Source organism: Sphaerodactylus townsendi, linkage group LG08, assembly GCF_021028975.2.
Source record: "Sphaerodactylus townsendi isolate TG3544 linkage group LG08, MPM_Stown_v2.3, whole genome shotgun sequence".
Taxonomy (NCBI): domain Eukaryota; kingdom Metazoa; phylum Chordata; class Lepidosauria; order Squamata; family Sphaerodactylidae; genus Sphaerodactylus; species Sphaerodactylus townsendi.
The window spans coordinates 105,283,370-105,311,028 of NC_059432.1; the positions used below are offsets into that span (position 1 = coordinate 105,283,370).

General features: G+C 48.3%; 1 protein-coding gene across 8 annotated transcripts in view; it reads left to right on the forward strand.

Moving 5' to 3' along the window:
* ATP11B (ATPase phospholipid transporting 11B (putative)) overlaps nucleotides 1-24,513 on the forward strand; it is a 113,885-nt gene extending 89,372 nt beyond the window's left edge. For 2 of the 8 annotated variants that reach the window (XM_048505219.1, XM_048505220.1), the window contains 4 exons: nucleotides 463-566; nucleotides 1,372-1,537; nucleotides 11,752-11,885; nucleotides 13,383-13,793. In XM_048505219.1, the coding sequence (XP_048361176.1) occupies nucleotides 463-566; nucleotides 1,372-1,537; nucleotides 11,752-11,885; nucleotides 13,383-13,488 (510 nt within the window). In that variant the 3' untranslated portion in view covers nucleotides 13,489-13,793. Of the gene's footprint in view, nucleotides 1-462; nucleotides 567-1,371; nucleotides 1,538-6,513; nucleotides 6,600-11,751; nucleotides 11,886-13,382; nucleotides 13,794-18,864; nucleotides 19,883-21,437 lie in introns of those variants that run through there. The other 6 variants (XM_048505223.1, XM_048505224.1, XM_048505226.1 and 3 more) reach the window with 6 other exon arrangements.
* Nucleotides 24,514-27,659: the final 3,146 nt, after the last annotated feature.

Sequence of the window (27,659 nt, forward strand, 5' to 3'; positions counted from 1 at the left end):
CTTTCCTTTGGACTGCTCAAACGCCGACCCTGGCTGTCTTTAATTCCTTTATAAGAAGAAGAAGAGTTTGGATTTATATCCCCCTTTCTCTCCTATAGGAGACTCAAAGAGGCTTACAATCTCCTTGCCCTTCCCCCCTCACAACAAACACCCTGTGAGGTAGGTGGGGCTTAGAGAGCTCCAAGAAGCTGTGACTAGCCCAAGGTCACCCAGCTGGCGTGTGTGGGAGTGTACAGGCTAATCTGAATGAAGGGCTTGTTAATTAACAAATCCAAAGTATGTCTACAAGCTGAAACATCCAGTGTGGTTAAACAGTGTTCAGTGTGTGTTAAATTAAATATGTAAATTTCCCAACAGCCCGCAACTTAATATATTTTCCTGGTGGGTTCCAGTACTGAAAGTCATAGATACGAATTGAAAACTGGGCTGCGCTAATGGAATTTCTCCCGTGTCTTGTTTTAGATGGCTTTAGAGACTCATTTCTGGACTTGGATCAATCATTTTGTTACCTGGGGCTCCATTGCATTTTACTTTGTGTTCTCGTTGTTCTACGGAGGAATTATATGGTAAGCATATTCTTTATATAAGCATAAGCATTTTATTGTCATTGTGCACGCACAACGAAATTTACAGCAGCATTCCTCGATGCACACAATTTCAGACTCATACCCCATCCTCACTTTCCCCTTCCTCCACCCATCCCTACACAGCCCCAAACACATCAACACGAAGCCACGGAGTTCAGCATAGCCACAGCTCTAGAGCAGAAGCTGTCTCTAAGCCTCTTTGTCCTAGTTTTGATAGACCTGTATCGTCTGCCAGATGGTAACAGTTCAAAAAGAGAGTGTGCTGGATGAGACGGGTCTCTCGGAATATTTTGGGCTTTCTTTAGGCTTCGGGAATTATAGAGTTCTTCCAAGGAGGGGAGAGGGCAGCCGATAATCCTCTGTGCAGTAGTGATCACCCTTTGGAGCACCTTCCTATCTGCCACTGTGCAACTGGAGAACCATACACAGATGCAGTAGGTTAAGCATAGAGTATGAGCATAGAGCTTCCAAATACTATTACATTAAAACAGCAATAACAAACCTTGCTCTGATGTCAAAAGTAGGGTGTTAGATACCCTGACCAAATCGGTTTCATTTTTTAAAAAATTAAAGCAGCTTTAGAATGTTAAACTTCACTTGGATCTGGTTATCCTTTCGGAGTTCGAAAGAAGGGTCGTCAGCCTCTGGAATTTTGTATTGGTACCCCGGGCGTACTCTGGCCCATCTACGCCTCTGCCAATGATAGATACCGGAGCAGGGGCTTTCCTTTTTAATACATCCCTTTTGTTGTTCGTCAACCTTTCCTCGTTCTTCTCCTTCGCAGGCCGTTTTTGCACACCCAGGACATGTACTTTGTGTTCGTCCAGCTCCTGTCCAGCGGCTCCGCTTGGTTTGCCATCATCATCATCGTTGTTGCGTGTCTGTTTCTCGACGTCGTGAAAAAAGTTCTGTTCAGACACCTGCATCCCACAAGTACAGAAAAAGCCCAGGTAATGCGTTCATACGTGAGATACCTGTAACGCGCTAAGGCCGCGGTAGAGAGGGCCCCAAAAATTCACCAGATTTCCCATCTGTTGTGGCTCTACCTGAATTCACGCTGTTTGAAATTACTAGAATGATGTTAACTTTATAAACGTAGAACTGCTGCATATGTGTATTTTTTTAACATGGCAGGCTGTAAAAAAATGATAAATGGAAGTTTTTCTGCTTCTTGACTGTGTTGGTGTGTACTTGGAAGATGTTCACGATGCCAAAGACGGAGGCCAAAAATAAATCTTTTTTTATTGAGACCCAGTGAGTTTTTATGGGGACAGGAATACGCACAGCCGTTAAGAGCGTACAGCTCAAATACGCAGTTTGCTGCAGCCGCACCACCACCTGCTATTAATGGTGAATCTGTCAGTCCAGCTCCTCTCTGGGGAGAGTTTGAAAACTACGATCTTGGATGCTACAGTTAGGGCTCCCAATAGTGCAGTGGTTCTCAACCTGGGGGTCGCGACCCCATTGGGGGTCGAACGACCCTTTCCCGGGGGTCACCTAAGACTCTCTGCATCAGTGTTTTCCATCTGTAAAATGAATAAATGTCAGGGATGGGGGGTCACCACATTAGGGTCGCGGCATTAGGAAGGTTGAGAACCACTGCAATAGTTCCTTGCAGCAAAAGCCTGGGAACCTGAGGAGGAGGTGATGTCACTTCCAGGTGATGCTCTACACTTGCCTCCCTTACCTTACACTTGCCTCCCATCCAGGGAAAGGGATGAAACAGCACCTGGAAGGGTCACGAGGCCGTGCCAGCGCATTTGGCCACCCTCCTGGCATAAGCGGCACCTGTGTCAGTGGGGAGAGCAAACACGTGTGGGTTCCATGGAGCTCTGTGGCGCCGGACCCAGAAGAGCCTGTTGCTTACTGAGCTGCACCGGCCTAAATGCGAATCCTGGTGCAGCTGGGGGGTGGGCTAGGATCATTCATGGGGGCTTAGCCAATCTTAGTTGGCTTCCATCAGGTTATGGGCTCAGGAACGCCACCAGGGTGGACCTCCGACTTACGCCACCCGAAAGGGTGTGAATCCGTTTTGCCCAATGGAGGGATTTCAGATGGCGGAGGGTTTTCGTTGTCTTCCTGGGCTGCCTGGGAGCCTTCTGGAGGCGGCACCTTCTGTGGCCGCCGCGTCCTCTGGATTGGGCTGTTAGTCGCTGTGGATTCACCGTACAGACTAAGAGAAATTCGCAGAGCATCATTATGTGGAGGCCATTTTTGCCCCTCTGAGTCCTCAGTGGCGTAGGAGGTTAAGAGCTCGTGTATGTAATCTGGAGGAACCGGGTTTGATTCCCAGCTCTGCCGCCTGAGCTGTGGAGGCTTATCTGGGGACTTCAGGTTAGTCTGTGCACTCCCACACAAGCCAGCTGGGTGACCTTGGGCTAGTCACAGCTTTTCGGAGCTCTCTCAGCCCCACCCACCTCACAGGGTGTTTGTTGTGAGGGGGGAGGGGCAAGGAGATTGTCAGCCCCTTGGAGTCTCCTGCAGGAGAGAAAGGGGGGATATAAATCCAAACTCTTCTTCTTCTTCTTCTACCTCACAGGGTGTTTGTGGTGAGGGGGGAAGGGCAAGGAGATTGTAAGCCCCCTTGAGTCTCCTGCAGGAGAGAAAGGGGGGATATAAATCCAAACTCTTCTTCTTCTTCTTCCTCAGTGGCAGGGGCTGGGGGCTGATGATACCCTTTCTGGGTGAGTAGGGGGGAGGCATGTTCACCATAGCACTGAGGAGTCCTAAAACTAATGGGAGAACTGACGGCCTCCCATTTTTCCTGGATTCCCGCAGGGTTTCAATTCCTGGCATGTTACAGTCTTGTAGTGCTCCCCATTCATCCTTCGTGCCTCTGTTCATTTTTCCAAAAAGCTTGTCTTGGTGGGGAGAGTTTCAGGCCACACCCCCAAACAGTCTAGGACCGTGGTGGCGAACCTTCGGCACTCTAGATGTTATGGACTACAATTCCCATCAGCCCTTGCCAGCATGGCCAATTGGGGCTGATGGGAATTGTAGTCCATAACATCTGGAGTACCAAAGATTCACCACCACCGGTCTAGGATCTGTCTGGAACTGATTAAGGGGGAGAGAACACCTAACCGGCATTTCCGGGCGTCCTGCCTCATTTTTTGCTGTACCAGCTTTTCTTTTCACCCTGGCAAGCTATAAGAGGAGAATTTTGTGATGGTGTCTAGTATGTACATTCCAGTGGCCGGGAAGGGCAGGGGGACAGGGCTTGCTTTGTTGAAGTTGTGCTGGTGTTGGTCCGATCTTAGCTCGTTTTCACCAGCCTGCACCATGAATGGAGGGCTCTTCTTTCTTTTAATGGCAAGTTCTGAAAGTCTAATCATGCAAGGACATCAGAATGAAGTCCACGGTCAAATCACTGTTGAAAGGCCATCTTGATGGTAAATTTTATATTGGTTTGGGTCCTGAGCCATAGAGATGTGGATCCTAGAGGGGCCGCCATGCTAGTCTTCTGGCAGCCTTACCAAGTCTTTATGGTGGCGTAAGCTTTCCTCAGCCCAGAGCTCACTTTTCCAGGTGAAAGACACACAATCTAACTGTCTAGAGCAGGGGTCTACAACCTGTGGCTCTCCAGATGGCCAATTGGCCATGGTGGCAGGGGCTGATGGGAATTGTAGTCCGTGAACATCTGCAGAGCCGCAGGTTGCAGACCCCTGCTCTAGAGCACCATTTAAACATCTGTGTTACCAAGCGTTCCCCATAACTGACAAGATGCTACCCTACCAGCAGTTCTGCATAGTAAAATTAAATCGGTTGCTCTGTGGCAGAGAGAAACGAATATCTTGGGCCATGTGAAATGGTCTTTGTTATAGCAGTTACCGGTCCTTCTCAAAAGTTATTGCTCAGAGTTAGCTTCCTTTGCTAACCATGGTTTACATTACAAGTATAAATGCAGATCACCGTAAATATTAAACCCACTTGGTTGGTGGGATCCCGTGAATCAATTTGGTAAATGAAAGTAGAAAGTTCCACCAATTTGCAGAACGGAACTGGAATCTAACCCCTATCATCACTGTGTGGAATGCATCACTTTGATTTTCAATATTGGTGACTCCACTTTTACGTGTTTGTTTCGGGTGTTTTCTGAAAACCCTGTTTCCCTACTCTCTCATCATGTCGTGTGTTCATTGTACGTTCATTTCTTATTCCACCTGGCGGCAAAGCCTCAATTCTGATTGGACTTTATTGTTGCCGTGGAACATCTTTCGTTGGCTAGGGCTTTCATGTAAGATGAAATGACTAGCAGTTGCATGATAAAAATGCTAGTGTCGGTGAAGACTTTATTAATGAGCGCAAGAGATAGTATCGTTGGAGAGAGGATGCATACTTGGTGTTTCTGATTAATTTTCCCCTTCCCCCCCCCTCCTCAAATGCTCAACGGTTTCAAATGTGACGCTAAAGATTAAATCCCATGGATGGCGTTAGTAGCCAAGCTGTTTGCGTTCAGTGTCCTATGCGCAGGGACACTGGTTTCCAAAACAGTTTTTTACATGATTCTGGTTCATCCACGTTCTGCAAATCTGCCCCGTGTTCCCCATAACTGAAAGAGACGTTAATTTGTTAGATCGTGAAGGCAAAGTTCGAACTGGTACCAAACCAGGACCACCTCTGCAAATTTTAATAGGTAGTGGATCAGTGCTATCAGTCACAGAGGGTCAGTGCTATCATTCACAGACTAGGAGAGGGATTTGGGCGTCTTAGTTGATAGTTCCATGGGAATGTCAACTCAATGCATGGCAGCTGTGAAAAAGGCAAAATCTATGCTGGGGATCATTAGGAAAGGAATTGATAATAAAACTGCAAAGATTGTCATGCCCTTATATAAAGCAGTGGTGCGACCGCACTTGGAGTACTGTGTCCAGTTCTGGTCGCCACATCTCAAAAAGGATATTGAAGAAATAGAAAAAGTGCAGAGAAGGGCAACGAGGATGATTGAGGGACTGGAGCGCCTTCCTTATGAGGAGAGGCTGCAGCGTTTGGGACTCTTTAGTTTGGAGAGGAGACGTCTAAGGGGGGATATGATTGAAGTCTATAAAATAATGCATGGGGTAGAAAATGTTGACAGAGAGAAATTTTTCCCTCTTTCTCACAATACTAGGACCAGGGGGCATCCATTGAAAATGCTGGGGGGAAGAATTAGGACTAATAAAAGGAAACACTTCTTCACGCAACGTGTGATTGGTGTTTGGAATATGCTGCCACAGGAGGTGGTGATGGCCACTAACCTGGATAGCTTTAAAAGGGGCTTGGACAGATTTATGGAGGAGAAGTAGATCTATGGTTACCAATCTTGATCCTCCTTGATCTCAGATTGCAAATGCCTTAGCAGACCAGGTGCTCAGGAGCAGCAGCAGCAGCAGAAGGCCATTGCTTTCACATCCTGCATGTGAGCTCCCCAAGGCACCTGGTGGGCCACTGCGATTAGCAGAGTGCTGGACTAGGTGGACTCTGGTCTGATCCAGCTGGCTTGTTCTTCTGTTCTTAGAGAAAGAAAAGAGTTTAAGAACCTTGGACTAGAGGTCCCAGATGTCCCAGAAAGAAGAGAGACCAGGAAACCAAGCAGAGCAGCAAAACCGCCTCTTGCTAGTTGTTGTGCAAGTCCCATTTGGATTCTTCCTTTTATTGAGCGACACCAGCCTTCTCTCCCCACCCGTTCACAACCCGCGTGAACTAGAAATCCAGCTCTTTTCAGGGAAGCGTCTCTTGAGAGTCAAATACACGTGCCCGATCCGGCTCGCTCCGCGTGTTTGCAAACCAGTGGCCCTGTGCATACGCGTGCCACCAGTTCAATTTTGGTCCCAGCTGTGTTAAACGCTGTCTTGTCAAGATCCCGTCCCGCGTCTTCCCCTTTAAAAAGAAAAGTAACCGCTTCTCACTGACCTCTGTGTGTTCCATCCCTCTTGTCCATTTGTAGATGTACTCCCGCCGAGTGGCTTTAAGCGACGAATGCATCGCCCTGCAGCCAGTGTCCAGGGCAACGAGTCAGCTGAGCAGAATTAGGTAGAGTAGGAGGGGGCCGATCCTCACAGCCACCTTTTATGCATGCTCCAGGTCAGCTAACCCAGCTCCGGGAGAGAGTAAAGAGGAGGACAAGGCATGCGCGCTGGCGTGACCGCAAAGGCAATAACCGCAGTATAACGTGTTACTTTTCTGACGCTCTTCCCACCCCGCAAACCCCCTCCCCCCCACAACAGGTCTTGCTCTGTATTTGCTGGCCAAGCATAGCATGTGTGTTCATTTTGTGGTGGTTCTAATGGGGCAGGGCAGGGAGCGACGCTCCCAGCATGGGCGTTCCCCCGTACAGAATCCATGTTCCGTCCCTGCTCCCGCTAGATAAAACCACTAAAACGTACAAGCATGTTCCCAACGCTTCTGCTTAACTTAACCATCCATGGCGTCAATAGCGCTTTCTGCATGTCGGACGGAGGCAGCCCCAACCAAGGAAGCTGTTCCGGATCGATTTATTTGCCTTTTTGCTGATTTGATTGTGGCTTATATGCGGCGGGGGGGGGGGGGGGAGCGAACCTTGTCATGTGCTGTGTGCATTTGTGCGGTTGTGTATTCACAACATCGGTTGTTACGGTTGGGCTGTTTTGTTATAATCAGGGTGGAAGGGGTTTGTGTCATTGGGCCGTCTGAATGCCTTCCTGTGGCGTAACGCACTTGGAGTCAACCAATGAAATCCTAGAGGAGCGTAATTGGGAAATATGTGTGGGTATGTAACTCATTGAAGAATATGTGCGGGTACATAATGTGACGTGTGCAATTCAGAAAGCCACATTCAGGGCCTTGCTCTCCACCTACAATCTGTTCTCGATGCATGGAGCCTCTTATCTCAGGTCTAAAAATATCTTATCATCCCGAATTGTTCAACAGTGTGTATCACTTGTGCGTAGTCAAGGGCCCCTTCCGCACATTTTTATTTTATTTATTTATTATTCGGTTTTATATACTGCCCCACCCTCGAAGGGCTCTGGGCGGTGAACAACATAAGATTACAGGTATACAATAAACTCTCAAATAAATTAAATTAAAATGCAGCAAACAACATATTAAACAATGTCCGCAATAATCCTCATTAAACTCTCCCAAGAGGGGAGAAAGAAAGATGGGTCCCATAGATGATAAGGGACCCTAAACACAGGAGAATAAAGGGGGCAGAATAAGGCACTTTCAATCCACTTTCACAATTGTTCGCAAGTGGATTTTGCTATTTTGCACAGTAAAATCTGGCTGCAAAGTGGATTGAAAGTGGATTGAAAGTGCATTATTCTGCATGTGCGGAAGGGGCCAATCATTCGTTGTTGAGGCAGGTTTGATGACTTTTAAGCTGAAACGAGAAGAATCTGGAAGTGGTCACAGTTCAGAAGTGCGGTGCAAACTGTGGGTTTTGCTATACGTAAACATACTCTCCTGGTCTCAGAGATCAGTGGAGGCTCATGTGACCCACGTTGCTCTCATAGTCTTTTACCATCTATGCCAAGCGAAACAATTGGTGCCTTGCCTGTCTCAGGCTGATCTAACCACAGTGATCCATGCAAAGGTCATGGATTATTCCAACTCGCGCTATGTAGAACTACCCATGAGCTTGATCCTGAAGTTCCACCATAATGAGCAAAAGGGGGTGGTACACAACCGCAAGGTAGTGGAAACAAAATTGTACCACAGGGCTACACCTTAATGCTGACAAAAAAAAGCCTGTGACTAGAGTGCAAATACAACAGACTTTATACTTATATGTGGGTTTTTTTTACAATTTAAATGAAAATGCACAAAAGTTTACAAATGTGTAACAAACCAGCAGGGGCGGAGCGAGGGGGAACTGCACCCGGGGCATGTGTGCGCCCCGTGCCCCTGCCACTCCCCCATCAGCCCCCGCCATGACTTAGTAGGTGCACGCTGGGTGTTGCCCCCCTCCATCCCGTTGGTGCTACGCCACTGCAAACCATCCATCTATACACAAATAAGCTAGCTGGAAATCTAGATTCAATGCCAACCTCGTAATGGAACTTCAAGGCTCATTAAAATGAATGATACTGAGAAACTCAGCTTATTGCAATGAGATAATCCAAAGGGGACTGCACTCTACTAGCTTAAACTCACAATTCTCTTATTGTAACCCTTCTCACTGGACACAGTGGGTAACAGACTTCTCTATGATACACTTCTGAAGATGCCAGCCACAGATGCAGGTGAAACATTAGGAAAAAGATCTACCAGACCACAGCCACACAGCCCGGAAAACCCGCAACAACCATTTGAATCCGGCCGTGAAAGCCTTTGACAATACGTGCTCATCTGTTTCTCCGTGTGGATATGTAGCGAAAACTCAGGAGCACGTATATACAGAAAGGAGCGGCTAGCATAGCGTGCTTGTAATGTTAAAAATGTTAATCTGGCAGTTTGTCACTATATCATGTTTAATATCAAGAAGATCCAGCATTCTAAAGCAGCGAATTAAGTTTTCCAGACTTAGGACCACCCACCCACCCCCCTTTAACCACAGGTAGCACCCACGTGGTAGGACGTCACATGACATCACTGTCATATTGCAGGAAGAGTTTGCCCCTAGGATGAGGAATCTTTTCCACTATTGATCTGGCTTGCTATCCTGTTCCTTTGCTCAGCATACATGCAAAGAGAGACAGAGGCATGATATTGTTTCTGGCTTTGTGTTACTGTGTTCAGCCGCTAAATACAGAGGCGTAGCTCCAAGGGGACGGGGGGCGACGGGGGTTTCACCTGTGGGGGTGTGGTGGAGGTGTTCCAGGGCAGGGGCAGAGGACGCACCGGTGCACCGGGCGCTTTTCCCCCTTGCTAAACCTCTGGCTAAATATGCTTAGTAACTACAGTTGGAACAGGACATGTGTGGTAGCAAGCCATCATGATGTAAAGTAGCACAAAAGTGGCAGTTCTGTCGACCAACCTGAGGGTCCCAACCTATGGCCTGAAGATCACTGTTCTGAGAATGCCATTTTGCTCCATGTTCACTTTTGAGTCATTCCTTATCCTAGATCCGTGGTGGCGAACCTTTGGCACTCCAGATGTTATGGACTACAAGTCCCATCAGCCCCTGCCAGCATGCCCAATTGGCCACGCTGGCAGGGGCTGATGGGAATTGTAGTCCATAACATCTGGAGTGCCAAACGTTTGCCACCACTGTCCTAGATAGATAAATATTCAAATAAAGGAATGTGCAGGAAGCAGTTCTCGTTTCCCACACATGGGAACTTGCACACACATGGATGCAGAAGACTCGTCCAAATGAAATCTGCAGTGAGGTGCATGATCATTTCTTGTGTTTCTGGCATGCCGATGCTACTGTGATTTGAGTAATGTGGAGCTCAGGACTCTTGAGTATTCTCCCCCTGAGCAGTAGGACATCTTGTGGGTGGTTCCCAATGTCTCACTGGGGAGCCAGGAAATGACTTTTTTCCTCTTCCTGTCGGGAGGAACCGCCCCCAGGACCTCAGTCTGTTTCCTGCCTCCAAGGAGAGAGCACGTGGACTACCTGCTCACTTGGATTTCCTTCCAGCTGGTTTGGTACCACACAATCAAGAGGACGGCTCCCAACTTGTTTCTAGAAAGTGTTCTGCAGCAAGCAGCCATCTTGCTGTGCAACAGAACATGTATGCAGGAATGGCCCCCTATTTCTGCCTTGTCCACAAATCCCAATGATAGTCAGAAATGGAAAGCACCGGGGGGGGGGGTGTCTCAGATTGGCTGATTACTCACCAGCACTAGGGTATGTGGTGGGACCAGAAGTCCATCGGGGCAAGGGACCTTGTCCTGCCGTGCTTCCTCTTTGCGGCATATCAAGAGAGGAGGTGTGATGGGGGCAACATTTTTTGCCCTGATGTTCTTCCTCTTGCCCCGCACGTTCTCGCTTTCCCCAGGGAAAGTGAGAGCATTTCTGGCGCAACTTTTCGTGCCAGAGCAGAGCGAGGGTGGGGGACAGCCTGCTGTGGGTGATCGCCCATAGTATCAGATTTCATGCGGAAGACATGCAGGCCCGATGCCGAATAGATTCTTCTGTGCTTCCTGTCTGACTTTTCCTCCTCATTGGTGTGGCCATAGCAGGAAGTCAGAAGCTATCGTGAGATCAGTAAAAGTGACCGAGGCCGCTGTTGAGGTTGAGAGTAGCTACTGGAAAGGGAGGAAAGATATCGATTTGGACGAATAAGTGATTTGGATAGGCTGGGAAGGCCTATGGTAGACATAACAGCACAGTTCTAAGCAGAGTTGCTCCATTTTACATTCAGTGAGCTTCGACTGGAATAACGCTGCATAGAACCGTGTTGTGCATCTGGTTGATAAGTCCTGTTAGCACATGGATAAGCAGTTGGAAGGCCAAACGTTTTTACACAACCGTTCTCCCAAGGTGCTCAGGGCAGTGTTTTCCTCCAATACAGGGGTGTCAAACATGCGGCCCCCGGGGGCTGGATCTGGCCCCTTGGCTAAAAGGCCAGAGCGGGAGAAGGGGGGAGTTGTCTCAGCTGGCTTGTGGTCCTGATAAGCCCCCTCAAGGGACCCACCCCACCCCACTGCAAGCTTGCCAATCCAGGCGCCCACCCAGTGCCATTCTGGGGCCAACCGAGACATCCGCCCATCACTCCAGGGCCCGTCCCAACCAATTCACATTTATGCCAAATCACCCCTTGTAAGAAATGGGTTTGACATCCCATGCTCTAATGCAGAGGTCTTCAAACTATGGCCCTCCAGATGTTCACAGACTACAGTTCCCATCAGCCCTTCCACTTAGCCATGCTGGCAGGGGCTGATGGGAATTGTAGTCCATGAACATCTGGGGGGCATAGTTTGAAGACCCCTGCTCTAATGCATTCGTTGTGTTGTTGCATCTCCGCTTCTTCGCCAAGGAGGGTTCTTGAGTGGATGGGAAGGTGGCCAGATTTTGACTGCCTTCCCGCTATTGCCGCGGCAACCTTTGTAAGCTTTTTGAAGCGTAAGAGATGGCCAATGCAACAGGGTACGACTGTCGGGCAAGGAGGATGCATGTGAGCTAAGAGAACCTGCAGCTGCGCACCTGAAATTAGCGTTGCTTTCTCAACCGAGCGTCAGCTGATGTTGGGGAAAATGGGGGGACGCCAATCCCACCGGCTAACGTGCTCTTTTCCTTCCCTGCCCCCCTCAGCTTACTGAGACAGGCACAGGTCTCAGCTGCTTGGACTCCTTGTGTTGCGTCTCAGATGGGGAAACAGCGTGCGCATCTCTTAGAAGAATGTTGGAACGAGTAATGGGAAGATGCAGCCCGGGCCGGGCCAACAGGTGTGGAATTTCTCTCAATTGCCTTTGCTGCAGACGATTCTCGTACAAACTGGAGCACGACGAGCCTGCGGCTATCGACGTCTAGCCCGCTGGCGGCAGGTTCTCGTCGGTTTGACGCGTGCCACTCGTTCGGGATCTTTACAGAAATCGGTATCTTTGCTTCGGGGGAGCACTTTCCACGAGGGGAACGAAAGAGAGGTGTCTTTTTTTTATTTTCTTTGCCCCGCAACCTGGTTGAATTAATCTCTTCCGGGTGACATTTTTCTCTCTAATCCTGCGCTGACTTTGGCATATGTACGAAGCTTCGCGCAAGCAAAGGCTCCCCGGTACCTCAGTATCCGCCAGCGATCCGCACGTGTGCCAGTGATTGGAATGGGTAGCTTCTGCCTGCGTGCCTCTTCGCACATGTGCCCAAGGCCTGTGAAACTTCACGGCGCATCCTTTTGTGTGTGCGCATACACAAATACAGTCTGTCCCTCTGTTTGTTTGTTTGTTTTTTTGAACCTCCTTTTCCCTGAAGTTTGGTCGCTGCCTGTTTGATCCTCCTGATTCACCTGTCCTGATCTTCAGAAATCAGAAAAAAATATCCACGGGCCTGTCTTTGATCGATCTCTGTGTATGCATTAACTATTCATGTTGCAGCTTCCGCATCTAGCATTAAAGGATTGTGTTTTCTCCCCTGAACTAAAACGTCCTTGGCAAAAGGAAAGGTTTTAGGGGTTTTGCTTGGAGGGATTGTTTTGTTTTTCATCGGCAGTATGAAATGCGTTTGTTTTTGGTAAAATACAGAATAGCACTTTTATATAACCTTTCTTAAAAAAAAAAAAAACTAGACCGCCAAAGCCTCCCAAACTTTTGACGAAAAAATAAAGTCAGGCTTTTTTTCCCTTTTTTCTTTTACTTCTGCTAGTGTTTGAGTGCCATTCAGGAATAAATGCTACGTGAAGACCGCCAAAAAATAAAATAAAAAATGAACCCTCTCCACTGGAAAAGCTCTGGCGCGTATCTCCAAAAAGTACGACTCTCTCCGGCATTTTTTGCAACCTGCCGAGTCAAATCCTCGCACTTGCTGAGTGGGAGCGACGGGGGGGCCAAATAACCAGAAATATTGGAGCAATTGAACAAACCGCCGTTGGCATTTGATGCCTGGAAATGCTTCTGAATCACATGGCAGCCTGCCGCTGCTTGATGCCAAGCCAAGAGATCCTCTTTCTCGTAAGAGGGTCGAAGGGTGCTCTTCAGTGTCTGACAAGAGTACCTTGTCAAGCCTGGATTTGGGAGGCCAGTAAAATCCTTGAACCAACTGAGTGTTTATTGCAGGGGTCTGCAACCTGCGGCTCTCCAGATGTTCATGGACTACAAATCCCATCAGCCCCTGCCAGCATGCTGGCAGGGGGTATGAAGATCCATATGATCTGGAAGAAGCACGTTCTGAACCCTAATTCTAGTCCTGATCCAGGGATCTGACATGCATATATATATATTTTTGCCACTTAGCTTCAGCACTTCCAGAGTATACAGTTGGACACCCAGCAAGACAGCTTTTCAGCTGATTGGAGGACAGCAAAAAGAATCCCTTCAGCTAGTGAATGCTCAGTTGTAGATGAACACAACGATGTGGGTGGCGGCTGCGTGAAAGCTGTGCTCCAGTTGATTCTGAGATGCTACGCAAACGGGGGGTCCACTCTGTTGGATTCCAGCAGAAGCGCAGAAACCCTTGCTAGATTAGCGGCCGTTGTAAGGGCGAAAGCTGCAGCATCCTTTGAGTGATTGAAAACAAATAATGGCTCTGTTCTGTTAATACTGTCTGTCCTGACTTTATTTTCCTGTGTCGACTTTGTCCTCTGTTGTCCGTTTCCCTGTTTTGTCTCTCTTTTTTTTTTTAAAGAAAAAAAAAACTTGCATTAACCCCAATGTCTGTGGCTCCCTTTCTGACGTTTTTGTTACGAGTAACTTATTTTTTATATAATATAATATAGACTATATGTATATTTTTAAAAAAAACCTCGTGTGGTATAGAAAGCAGGCATGGGTGTATAAAATAAAAGTTTTCCTTGGCTTTTTTATAAAAAAGAGAAACTTTTGGGTGGTCTGACGCTAACTTCGCCATAGCAGTCGCTGCTTAAGTATCTTTTCACCTCTTCGTTATTTTTGGCCCACGAAGCACCTGCCATTTTGATGCGTGGAGCACGTGTGGGCGTAGGGCCTGCAGATTGCAGGGATACTTTTGGGGTTTCAGTGCATCTCATTCAGTGCACAAGGATAAATTGCACCCCTCCTCCCCAGAGGTGGGATCCAGCAGGTTCTCACAGGTTCCCGAGAGTGGGTTACTAATTATTTGTGTGTGCCGAGAGGGGGTTACTAATGGGTGATTTTGCCACCTGATTTTGGCCTTAGTGACGCCCCTCCTCTCAGCAGTAGCGCGCAGAACTTGAAGCAGTCTAGCAGGAGGTGCACCGGCGGGCGTGGCAGCCTGCGCCTGCGTGCGTTCGTTTCCCGCCCAAGGACCGGCGCAGCGGTTGCGTCCTTGCCACAGCCCCGCCCAGGAATGCCCCGCCCCCGGAATGCCCGGCCACACCCCCGTTGTGCCCCGCCCAGCCCCATTGGCGCTACGCCACAGTTTGAATCCCACCACCAAGGGAACCTGTTACTAAAATGTTTGGATCCCACCACTGCTCCTCCCCCTGCAGACACCTTTGTCAGTAATAGTTGGACCTTCTGGTGTCAGGAGTGGTAGGTGAGTTTGGGCCTCTTCTCCTTAGAGCAGGGGTAGGGAACCTGCGGCTCTCCAGATGTTCAGGAACTACAATTCCCATCAGCCTCTGTCAGCATGGCCAGTTGGCCATGCTGGTAGGGGCTGATGGGAGTAATTCCCGGTATCTGAAGCCGGGATTCTGCTGTAGAACTTCTGGCGGCTGTATTATCCTTTCCCCCATAAACAGCAAATGCCGGGAGCTCTCTTATATATGAAAAAGCACATGGTTTGCGAGAACCGTTAGAGTGGGGAGCTGACCATCCTGCCTCCAGTGGCCCTGCTGAAGGAGGCTTGAGTCTGGCCCTGCCTATGTAACCTTGCCTAGGGTTTCATTTCTTGGTCATGATAGAGCATGAGTTTTTTTTCACATTCCCATTTTCCTCACTTGTAAGTTTCTGCTTCTTTTGAAGGGGCAGGGCAGCTCCACATGTTTTGCTCCCTCTAGTGGTTGATTTGATACCATACAGGTTTTGTTGGGCATGTCTCCCTGCAGATTTAAACTGCAGGTTTTTATGCCGGACATAAACCTATGTGATATTTAGTTGGCCACTAGAGAATAATATATCACAAACAGGACCCCCACAAACACAAACACACAGTGAAAAGTGAAAATGCAGAAAAAGCCCCATGACAGTGTGTTGAGAAGCGACTTTTTGGTACATACAATTCAGAGGCCTGCAAAGGAGGGAAGAGAATCAAGATTTTGGAAATTCCCCCCGACCCCAGTCTTCCCTTCCACTATATTGTAATACGCTTGACTAGGCTAGTTCTCCTTCCTCCTCCTCTTCCTGTCATCTTCTTTTCTCCTACCACAAGCGATTTTACCATAACTGCTTTTCTGTTGTGTTCAGTGCAAGGTAAGTACAGAAACCTCCTTTATGTTCAGTTTTGAATTCACTGTTTTTGCTTTTCTTTGTGGGGGCTTTTCAAGTGGACAACAGCCTGACGCGCTTGAAGCATCACGTCATATTTGACAAAAAATAGAACATTTTCGGGCTTATCGGCCGTCACTTTGCACGTTTCATCAAAAAGGCAAACTGTGCAGAAAACCAAGCAAAGGTTCCTTTGCAGAGCCTTTTCCAGATTTGGCTTGATCAAATTAGATCTGATCTGGAAAGCACATTTTTTCTATGCTTGGCTTGACGCTCAGAAATAACAGACATTTCATTTAACAGCGTAGACAGAATCCTGAAGGTTTGGCCAGTTTTAGTTTTGTAAAAAGGGGAGGTAAGGTGTAGAGTTACACATCAGTCTTTCAGAATATAAGGCCGTGGTGGCGAACTTATGGCACTCCAGATGTTCATGGACTACAATTCCCATCAGCCCCTGATTGGCCTTGCTGGCAGGGGCTGATGGGAATTGTAGTTCATGAACATCTGGAGTGCCATAGGTTCGCCACCACTGATATAAGGAGTGTCTGCCAGATCAGGGCAGTGGTCTATTTAATCTCACAGGGCAACCTCGGAAGGCCCAGATCAAGAACTCAGTTTCAGGTGGGTAGCCATGTCATTCTGCAGTAGAAAAGCAAGATTGGAGCCCAGTGGCACCTTGGGGGCAAACAAGACTTCCAGGGAACATGTTTTCGAAAAGCAAAACTCCCTTCATCATTGTCGAAGGCTTTCACGGCCAGATTCAACTGGTTGTTGTGGGTTTTCTGGGCTGTGTGGCCGTGGTCTGGTAGATCTTGTCTCTAACATTTTGCCTGCATCTGTGGCTGGCATCTTCAGAGATGTAGAAGAAGAAGAAGAAGAGTTTGGATTTATATCCCCCCTTTCTCTTCAGTAGGAGACTCAAAGGGGCTTATAATCTCCTTGCCCTTCTCCCCCCACAACAAACACCCTGTGAGGTAGGTGGGGCTGAGAGAGCTCAGAGAAGCTGTGACTAGCCCAAGGTCACCCAGCTGGCGTGTGTGGGAGTGCACAGGCTAATCTGAATTCCCCAGATAAGCCTTCACAGCTCAGGCGGCAGAGCTGGGAATCAAACCCGGTTCCTCCAGATTAGATACACGAGCTCTTAATCTCCTACGCCACTGCTGCACAGTGTGACAGACTTCTCTCTGTGATACACCTCTGAAGATGCCAGCCACAGATGCAGGCGAAACACGGGAACAAGATTTACCAGACCACGGCCACACAGTCCAGAAAACCCACAACATCCACTCGCTTCATCAGGTAGCATAGCAACACAAGCTTCCCAGCAACGTAGTCGAAGGTACATTTCTTCTGAACATGGATGTCCCATGTTTGCTTCCATTGAATAGTTTGGAATTGTAGCTCTTTACTGTGAGCTGTCTGAGGTTCCTTTGTAGCAAAAGTCGGTTCATCTGTTGTGATTCAGGTAGGAGAAGGTTGCCCCAAAATATAGTATCACTGATTCACTAGACTGCAAAAGAGTAACTGTGGCCCAAATCACCGTGATCTGGGATAGTCAGGACAGTATTGAGTTTCAGTATTTCTTCCCTGATGCTGGCTGACACTCTGAATCAGAGGCGTGCGTGCAGAATTATCTCTAGAGCAGGGGTAGGGAACCTGCGGCTCTCCAGATGTTCAGGAACTACAATTCCCATCAGCCCCTACCAGCATGGCCAATTGGCCATGCTGACAAGCGACTGATAAATTGTAGTTCCTATCAACAATTCTACTCTAAACTCTAAGGTCCTCATTGGTTTTAATGGAAGATGGCTGCTCCTCATGAACTTACTCTCTTTGACTGCTTATGTTCTGGCTGAGGGAGCTCTTTACATCATTTGTTCAAGGGAACAGGCTTCGGTCAGAGTGAGCTGTGCTAGATTTAGGCTGCAATCGTACTGGCCAACCCCCTCAACAGAAGTTGTGTCTGTTGTCGAATGGAACACATTTTCCAACTCTTCGCTTGTGATTCCGTCTTGACAGTGTGGAAGGGCAGGCCGTTGCTTCAATAGCATGACAGGGGACATAAGAACATGAGAACTAGCCTGCTGGATCAGACCAGAGTCCATCTAGTCCAGCACTCTGCTACTCGCAGTGGCCCACCAGGTGCCTTTGGGAGCTCACGTGCAGGATATGAAAGCAATGGCCTTCTGCTGCTGCTGCTCCTGAGCACCTGGTCTGCTAAGGCATTTGCAATCTGAGATCAAGGAGGATCAAGATTGGTAGCCATAGATCGACTTCTCCTCAACATCCTACTTTCACCACACAGTCCCAACATGGTCATACCATCGCCTGCAGTACGAGCAGGCGTGGATCAAGGTGAAGGCTACAGTGCAGTTGCCAAAGGTCTGTGGTCCATCAAACCCAATTTGTTGCTCCAGTTTTTGAGAGGACTCCATGATGCTCTAAGAATAAGCATTACCGCCGGTGCATTTCCTGCCCTTAATGTTCTGTCGAATATGCAGGCTGGTGTCCGAAATCAATGCTTGGTGGTGGTTCTGGATGTGCGAGGTATGCAAATGCTTGGGGTGGAGGGCCAATCGATTCGATCCTTACAATCTTCTGGTTCCAAACCAAAGTCTCTGCATGGCTTTTCTAACTCACCAAAATACGTTGCTCAATTGTCTTCCATCAAATTGTTTGTCATTGCATCCATCACTAGAATGTTAATGTCAGGTTATATATATATATATTTTTCCCCATTAACAATTTCATGTTTCATTGTCATGTGATTATCAGATTTCAGGCAGGTGGGACCAAGGGAAGAGAGAGATACTGTTCTTCCACAACTCTTTATTTGCTGTTTGGAGTCAAATGTTTATTCTTTCCCACCCACCCACCCAGCCTTACCTCCCCGGGCCCAATTTTCAAGTTATTGTACTGGTTTGCTCCCTCCCAAAAATGCTTGGTGCAATCTAGTGTGCATGTTCAACCCATTAAGCAGAGTTGGGTTTTCTACACGCCATAGAAATACCTCTGGGGGGAAATTTCTGTACCTACTGACCTCTGAATCATGGCCACTGTCTGCAAAAGATCTCCTTTTGAAAGGAGGCTGATTTCGACACAGCTGTACCCCACGGATTGAATATTCCCAGTTCGTATACAGAACTTCAGGGGAGCTGCACGTTGCCACATCGGCATGTAAATGTACTGGGCAGACAACCGAACCGTGTCCAGGGTTTTTACATTCCAGGGGTCTGAGAAAGGCAGAGGTCTCTTGAACAGATCCTTTGCCCCCTCTCCCCCTTCTAATCTAAGTTCCACACCAAAATACCATTTTTTTTAGTCAGCAAAACCTCTCTCTTGTTGTGTTTAGATCATGGAGCGCTTCGGAACCATTCTATACCTCCGACCGCAGCATCTTGACACTATCCACACTGGACTCGATCACATGTTGAGGTCTTTCTCAGTGTCTAGTAGGCAATACAGGTGGCTTGCCCCTCTGTCTTGGGTTACAAGCAAGTTCAGGGCCACGCCCCCCCTTTTGGCAAACGTAACAGACTTGAGAAGAGCGCCGTAAGAATGGAAATGGAAACCCCGCTTTCCCCAAAAGGGTTAGAGAAGATTTAGACAGAAGATATTTAGGTGTCCGTTTTCTCAGTGCTCCCGTGCCAGCATCTTGAGCGGAAAGAGTAACATTTTGTGTGAAACGTCACTACAGAGCGATGTCCAAGACGTCCCGCTCAGTAACTGCAGATTGGAAAGTCCCAAATAGCAGTTCATAAAAGTCGTCACTGGAAAGTAGGCTGGTAGACCTGAGGACACAGTTGCTTTGCCAGGATCAAGTCAATCAAGAATAGTATCTTGGATTCCCTAAGAGAGAGAGAGAGAGATGACCTGCCATCCACATATCCATAGCTGATACAAAGATAATCAAGAGGATGATGAGTTAATTCCAGGATTGATAAAAGTAACAGCTTCATCTTCTCCACTCACTGGGAACTGAATATTCCTCACAGAGAGGCTCTGAGCACGACAACATGCACCCGCACACACAAAGGCCAAGTTGAATTCCACTCTTAACTTCCCAAGCTTTGCATCATTTCAAAAAAATTGCATTGACCATTTTTTTTGGGGGGGGGGGGGACAGGAAGGGACGAATCCTTGCATTTCAGTTTTTTTCTGCGAATATATTTATTTAACCGGACTGGACTCTTGGTAACAGTTCTCACGTCACTGTCCTTGTTTTCACCCGGGTTGCAAAGCGAATCGCAACTTGTGTACAATTTAAGCTGCATAAGGGCTTCTATTTCCAAATACGTCCACCGACCCCGAGAGTCTGTCTTTGAGCACCCATAACTGCCCCGTAGCTTCCCTAATTTTTTCCCCTCCAGTGCTGTTTTATGCACCTATCCCAGACCTGGGCATTATATACGGCCCGCGGGCCACATCTGACTGGCCCCCCTGCCGTGCTGGGGAGCGAGGCGTCTTTGAAAACCCTGCAGAAGCCGGTTGCCTTGGCTGCCGGCTTCTGGCTGTCCTGACCTATCCGGTACTGTCTGTTAAATGAAGATGCATGATATGACTCCTTAGCTTTCCATTTCCCTGCTGCCACTTCATGGCGGGCTGTTTACAGGGGCCAGTGAAATCCCAAGCGGGACGTCACATGTTGTGCTTCCTTTCATTGGACATTATCCAGCAGCAACCCGTTCCTCATGACGCCACTCTTTGGGAGTCCTTCCTCCCCTCTCAGTTTTGAGGGCACCTCCTTTAGCAAGGCAAGTGGTCGTTCCCAAACGCGGTTCGCTTGCAAACACGGCACGTGTCAATCTTCAGGATTGAACCCACAAAGCTTCCTTATAACTGAATTAGACTGTCAGTCCATCAACGTTCAGATTGTCTACTCCGGGGGTCTTCAAACTATGGCCCTCCAGATGTTCATAGACTACAATTCCCACGAGCCCTACCACTTGGCCATGCTGGCAGGGGCTGATGGGAATTGTAGCCCATGAATATCTGGAGGGCCATAGTTTGAAGACCCCTGGTTTACTCAAATGGGCAGGGATTCTCCAGGGACTGAGGTCTGTCAAACCATCTGTTTATCTGGTCCTTTAACTGGAAATGCCAGGAATTGAACTTGAAACCTTCCGTAAATTGCACGCCAAGCCAATTCTCTGCCCCTGAACCACAGCCCCTCCCCAGCTGAGCCATAGATGTGCAACATATGGAAGTTTTACACGTGCCCCCTTTTTTTCCCTTAAGGTGAAGGAATAATTCAGGTCATTTCAACCCAGTGCCCTGCAGAATATGTCTGACCTTTCTGTGCATGCTCTAACCCCGTGGTGGCAAACCTTTGGCACTCCAGGTGTTACAGACTACAATTCCCATCAGCCCCTGCCAGCACGGCCAATTGGAGAACTTGTAGCAAAACATGGCCAATTGGCCATGCTGGCAGGGGCTGATGGGAATTGTAGTCCAAAGCATCTGGAGGGCCAAAGGTTCGCCACCACTGCTGAGTCTAACCCTTGCACGTCCCCTTTGCAAGAGTGAAGTTTTCGTAGGAAACCATTCCAGTCTGCTGCATTACATTACTTACTCGATTTCTGTTCCTTTCTGCCCGGTGACATGTTTTTTTTTAATTTAAAGAGGCCCATCTCTCCATATCATTCAGCACTCATCCATCCGTATTGTTTCCATGTCTGTTGGTTTCCATTTTTTTTCAACCAACCGTGAGGAAAAGCACCAGGCTTGGAAAAATAACCCGGCTCCAAGCATACCTTCAAAGCCATGCGTACAGTTGAGGGACGCGTGAGGTGTTTCCGTTTTGTCGGAAGCAACAGAAGTGGAATATTTTTTGTGTGTGCCAAAGACGCGCAGGGTGATTGACCTTTTTTTGTTCTGTTTTTAAACTTCCCGTTATCTCTTCCCTTCTCTCCTCCCCTCCTTCAGCGTGTGTAAGGGGACTGAAGACGCATGCATTTAAACAGGAGGAGTATAAGAATCCCATCTGTCCAAGGCAGGTATCGCGTTCTACCCGAGAGAAATCAAACACCATTAAGGGTTTCTTTCATTGTATCGTTGGCCTCTGTATGATAAACAGCACGCAGGCCGGATGGAAGCTGAGCAAATATTTTGTATTGGACCGCTAATGCTTGCATAATTTCATCTTTTTCAAAAAGTATGTTTTGGGGCACTTGGATAACTTGATTTGTTTGGTTTTCAGTTCAGTCATGGGCTGAATTATGGGCAGAGGAAACGGAATAATTGAGCTCTGTGGAGTGAATGAACTGTGGCAAAGTAGGCCCAATAGTGATAATGGTTCCACCAAGACAAGGGAAAAGAAATGGGCTGGTTCGTCTACATTACTGTTTTTTTTTTCCAGAGGTGAGATGGATTCCATAAGTCACTAGGAGATTTTTCCATAAGTCACTAGGAGATTTTCCCATAAGTCACTAGGAGAATTTTCACTGATTAGGAATTTGGGCCGTGGTAACATGCCTAGTTCTCTCTCGCAGTACAGCACTTAAAAGTTTCAATACAATTCCCAGTTCTATAGCTTTAAGGAAGCATAATGTGCATCTGATATTCCTCCGGAGCCGGAACTTCCGCTTTGCATCAGTGCGGAGGACCACTGTGGGGGCGTCTAATGCAAAGAGCCGCAATCGAAGTCCGTGGGAAGGCCCGTGCGTTCCCCTGAGCGGTGTGCCCCACTTAAAGGCCGTGCTTTGATGGCTGCCTTCTCCTGAGGAGCTCTTCGTGGTGTGCGTTAACAGCCACCTTCTCATTTTAGCCTCACGGCAACCCAGAAAGTGGCTGACTCACGGTCATTCCGTGAGCTTCACAACAAAGTGTACCAATTCCTACGCTGATGCCTCTACCCATCACACACACTGGGCGACAGGGAGATTAAGCCATTCAGGAACAGCATCCTTGTTCAAAATGTCATGTGAGAAATCGATCCATCTTCTCGACCTAAAGTGGCCTGCTCTGGATTGTTCTCAGGGTGGCGTCGGTGTCTCCGAATAGCTGTATATGTTTTCCCCCCCTCCTGAACGGTAAAATCTGCTCTTCTGTCCACCCAGAGCACAATGTAGCGGCAGCCCCCTGGTTTTATTGGGGATGGCTGCTTCAAAGATTTTGTGTGGATTCTGGTTTTTGTTACTGCTGCTGCTGCTGTGTCTTGCTAGCACTAACAAGCTTGGACTTCCTGCTGCTGCTCTAAACATTGCACTTAATTGCACTTACTTGGGATGCGAGTACTGTAACTTCTTAATGTAAATGGCAGAAGGTGGAAGGAAAGGGGCATTCCTCCTCCTGATCCTCTGCCAGTAGAATCTGGTTTCTCATAGAGAGTGCTTAAGTCACAGGTTTTGATATACTAAAAAGGACTTAAACTCCCCGGTAAAGATCTTGTTGTTTTGAATGGGACTAAAAATCTGTTCGGATTTTACAAAGCATGCCACAGGAAGGGATAGTACCGTCCTCTAGGGGTGTCCAACTCTGGCGCTTCAGATGTTCGTGGACTGCAATTCCCATCAGCCCCTGCTGGCATGGCCGTGCCGTGCCAGCAAGGGCTGATGGGAATTGTAGTCCATGAACATCTAAAGCGCCGGAGTTGGACACCTCTGGGTTACACAGCAACCTGGCCTCGACCCTGGACGCAGTTGGCATGTGAAAAGTGACCTGTAGCCAGGTACACATCAAGTCCAACAACACTTCCTGCAGTCGGCCATTTTGGTAGCCTTAGTTATATCCATTGCCCTGACTGCTAAACTCGTGCATGGCCTCTTGAACAAGAATGGGTGTTAGGATAGATCAGCTTGCATGGTTAGCAACCTTTAGCCCGCACCCCATCCTTGCTAGGTACCCGTAGTGTGTGAGGATACGTTCATTCAGCTGTCCTTCACATGGACCTTGCTTCAAGATGGAGAGCAATTGATCATATCGATCCACCGGACTCCTATGGCAACGGGCTTTCCCCTTACCTTCATGGCAGTGGGACAGGGGCATACACCACTCCGCGTATTTAGGTAAACAGCGGAGTATTTGGGGGCAGGTTTTTTTCCCCATCAGTTCTCCTAGATGTTTGCTTGAAGACACCTCAACAGGAGTTGGAAGGCTACCAGCACTTTCCCCCCCCCCCCTCATTCTTTATCTAGTTCTAAGTGTGTTGTAAATGCATTGAAACTCCATGACCTTCTACGGATAGTGGAGCAGAAAGGTGTCTCCAGTTGAAAACCACACAGGGTGTGCGTGGTGATGTACGTGGAAATAAAACATGGATAGTTTTGAGATTGCTTGTAGCCCTGTTCCCAAGAAAGCTAATCCTGCTGAAATCTGTGGGACAAGTTTGTCACAGTTCAGGTCCCATTCCTTTCGGTGAACCCCAACTATCTGTTGTTGGGCCAAATACATGCCTAGAGAAACAACAGTCTCAGTTACATTGAGTGGTTTAAGTCCATCACTTTCAAAAGGAATCACCATCTTGCAGGGGCCTCTTTTAGCGGAATAAAAGATGTACACCTCCTTCCTTCAAGCGGCCAGGAGAACTTTTTTTGTTTTTTTCAAATGATATGCAGGAGACACTATTTGAGCAACGCCAAAGGGTGTTTTTCAGAAAATGTGCTCAATTGACTTTGACGTTGAATATTTCTGCCCTTATTGGCATAAAGAAACCAGGAACCAACGTCAAGATACTCCGTGGCGGGGCCGAGGTGCCGCAATAATGGCCCGAGAAGGCCTCCGGATTATCCGGTTGCAAGAAGCTTCGCCCGCGACTTGTGTGAGCCGTTTTGAATTCTGAACTTTGCAAGTTAAGTGTTGTAGGAGCCTTGCCAAGTGGGAACCTTAGCAATAATCAATACCGAGAGCTCTTGACCGCAGGCACTGTGGCCACACCTCAGATGTCCTTTTTAGATCTTCTGTGGAAGTTTAATACAGTGTGCTTGCTGTACCGCTTTTGACAAATAATGTCCATAAACATTTAAGGAGATTATATTTATTGAATAAAACTTTTGACTTTTAATCGGCTTAAATCCTCTTTCTTGTTTTAAAAACTGGGCGACTGGTTTAGATTTGCTCGCCCGGAGGTTTCTGCGACATGGACTCAGCCAGCTTGATCCCATTCAGCCATTTGCAGACGCTCCAATGTCCGAGCCACAGGCCAGAGCAACCCGGCCCTGATGTTGTCATTCAGTTTCAATTTATTGGACTTAATAGGCTGTCCCTCCCTCCCTTCTGGGGTGCTTTGTTGAATGCCCATTTCGCTGAGGAGACTACAGCGTTCCGGGCTGCATCTCACCTGGGATGCAAAATCTAGTTTCCATCCCCAGTTCATGAATTCACAAATGAGATGCTTACAGATCTCCTTATTAGAATCATAAAATCATAGAGTTGGAAGAGACCCCAAGGGCCATCAAGTCCAACCCCCTGTAATGCAGGAACACACAATCAAAGCACTCCCAATGTGTTCATCCAGCCTGTTTAAAAAACCTTCAAAGAAGGAGACCACAACTCTCAATTAGGGGCCAAGGTGTTTCTGCATATTTGACAGGTTTATGACCGGTCTGTAAAGGAAGCAGTTTGCCATGCCTACTTGCAATAGTTAAAAAAACATTCTCTGTCAGTGGAGCACTTCCTTGCAAATGGAGGCAATTGACTCTTAGTTTATAGGTTTGTACTTCTCCATTGGCAACCCTACTATTCATAGAATCATAGAGTTGGAAGAGACCCCAAGGGCCATCAAGTCGAACCCCCTGCAATGCGGGAACCCACAATCAAAGCACTCCTGACAGATGGCCATCCAGCCTCTCTTTAAAAACCTCCAAAGAAGGAGACTCCACCACACTCTGAGGTAGTGCATTCCACTGTCGAACAGTCCTTACTGTCAGGAGGATTTTCCTGATGTTGCGGTAGAATCTCTTTTCCTTCACCTTGAGCCCATGACTCCTGGTCCTGGTCTCTGGAGCAGCAGAAAACAAGCTTGCTCCCTCGCCAACATGACATCCATTCAAATATCTAAACGAGGCTATTATGTGACCTCTTAACTTTCTCTTCACCAAACTAAACATCCCCATCTCGCTAAGTCTCTCCTCGTAGGGTGTGGATTCCAGACCGTTTACCCTTTTGGATGCCCTCCGCTGGACCCGTTCCAGCTCATCAATATCCTTCTTGAATTGTCAATGTCCTTCTTGAATTCAATTTCACAGAAAGCTGCCTTCTAGAGCATAGGTGTCAAACTCGCAGCCCTCCAGACGTTCATGGCCTACAATTCTCAGCATCCCCTGCTAGCATGGCCAATTGGCCCTGCTGGCATGGGCTGATGGGAATCGTAGTTCATGAACACCTGGAGTGCCTGAGTTTGACACCTGTGTTCTAGAGAATCAGACCCTCAGTCCACCAAAAGCACTACTGTTGACTCAGACCGGCAGTGGCTCTCCCGTGTCTCAGGCCGAGGTCTTCTGCAGCACCTGCTACCTGAGCATTTGACTAGAGATGTCAGGAACTGAACTTGAGGCCTTCTGCAGAGAGCCGCCGCCCTGCCCCAGTTTCTCTTAAATGCCCAGCCCGGCAGTGAAGAGGGGGTCAAAGCGGGAGAGCACTGGGGGGTCAAAGCACATGTGGGGCAGTTAGACGAACCCAGCCTCGGCCGCTGTTGCCTTCTGTCCAATCGCAGGGGTTTCACGCACACCCTGTCTGAAAATAAGAGGGAGCGTTCGGCATCAAATCGATCGGGTTCTTTTAAAAGACAGCTGGGTGGCTCGCTTCAACACACGTCCGCTTGCTTTCGCTATTGGCTGTTGTGGTTTTCCGGGCTGTGGTCCGGTAGGTTTTGCTCGCATCTGTGGCTGGCATCTTCAGAGGTACGTGAAGACGCCAGTTGTCGAGGCAGGCAAAACATTGGGAGCAAAAACTACCAGCCCGTGGCCACACAGCCCAGAACACCCTCACCAGCCAGCCCCGAAAGCCTTGGGACAGATATGCTTTCACTGTGTTCAGGGATGGTTATGTCCTAGTTAAATTGCCCTGGTACTTAGAAGAGAGAAGAGGAGGAGTTTGGATTGATGCCCCACCTTTCTCTCCTGTAAGGAGACTCAAGGTGGCTGACAAACTCCTTTCCCTTCCTCTCCCCTCAAGAGGCACCTTGTGAGGTAGGTGGGGCTGAGAGAGTTGAGAGAGAACTGTGACTGGCCCAGGGTCACCCAGCAGGCTTCATATAGAACAGTGTTTTCCAACATTTTCGACGTCACGGTACCCTTGACCTCACTCTCCATATCTCAGGGTACCCCTCCCATCCTCCCCCCACCTTCCACCCCCCACCTTTTCCTCCCGGGGTGAAGGGAAGCACGGGGAATGTGGGGGTGGGTGGAAAGTGGCTGCTGATCTTGCGGCAGGACCTGCCCCCTGGGCCAGCTCCATATCCTTGCTGGTGCAAATGGGAGACACCACAAAAGCGAGGGGGGCCAGTAGCATTGCCACGGCACCCCAGGGTACCACGGAACCCTGGTTGGGAATCGCTGATGATGATCAAGAAGAAGGGGAGGAGGAGTTTGGATTTATATCCCCCCTTTCTCTCCTGCAGGAGACTCAAAGGGGTTTACAATCTCCTGGCCCTTCCCCCCTCACACAAACACCCTGTGAGGTAGGTGGGGCTGAGAGAGCTCCGAGAAGCTGTGACTAGCCCAAGGTCACCCAGCTGGCGTGTGTGGGAGTGCACAGGCTAATCTGAATCCCCAGATAAGCCTCCAAGTTCAGGCGGCAGAGCTGGGGATCAAACCCGCTTCCTCCAGATTAGATACACGAGCTCTTAACCTCCTACCAGTTTAGAGTTCACCTGCTCTTCACCACCACAGTGAACATACACAAAAGCATACATGAGCTGACTAAGAGGGAAAGGGTCAGAGATGGATAAGAGTTTCAGGGATGGGTGGTAGTTATTGCTCCTGACAGGAAAGCAGCACTGAGGAGAAAAATGACCAGCATTTCCAGGAGCGAAAAGAGGGGGGCGGGAAACCTGCCCGTGTAAGTGGGGGGGGGGGGTGCACACAGAATCGGAACATACCCGCACACTACGAATGGCCAGAGGACTAGTAATTACAACACAAAATGGGCCCTGAGGCAGCATGAGGTATGGTGGGAGGAAAGGTAAAGAATTGATTCCCTTTCTGGGGT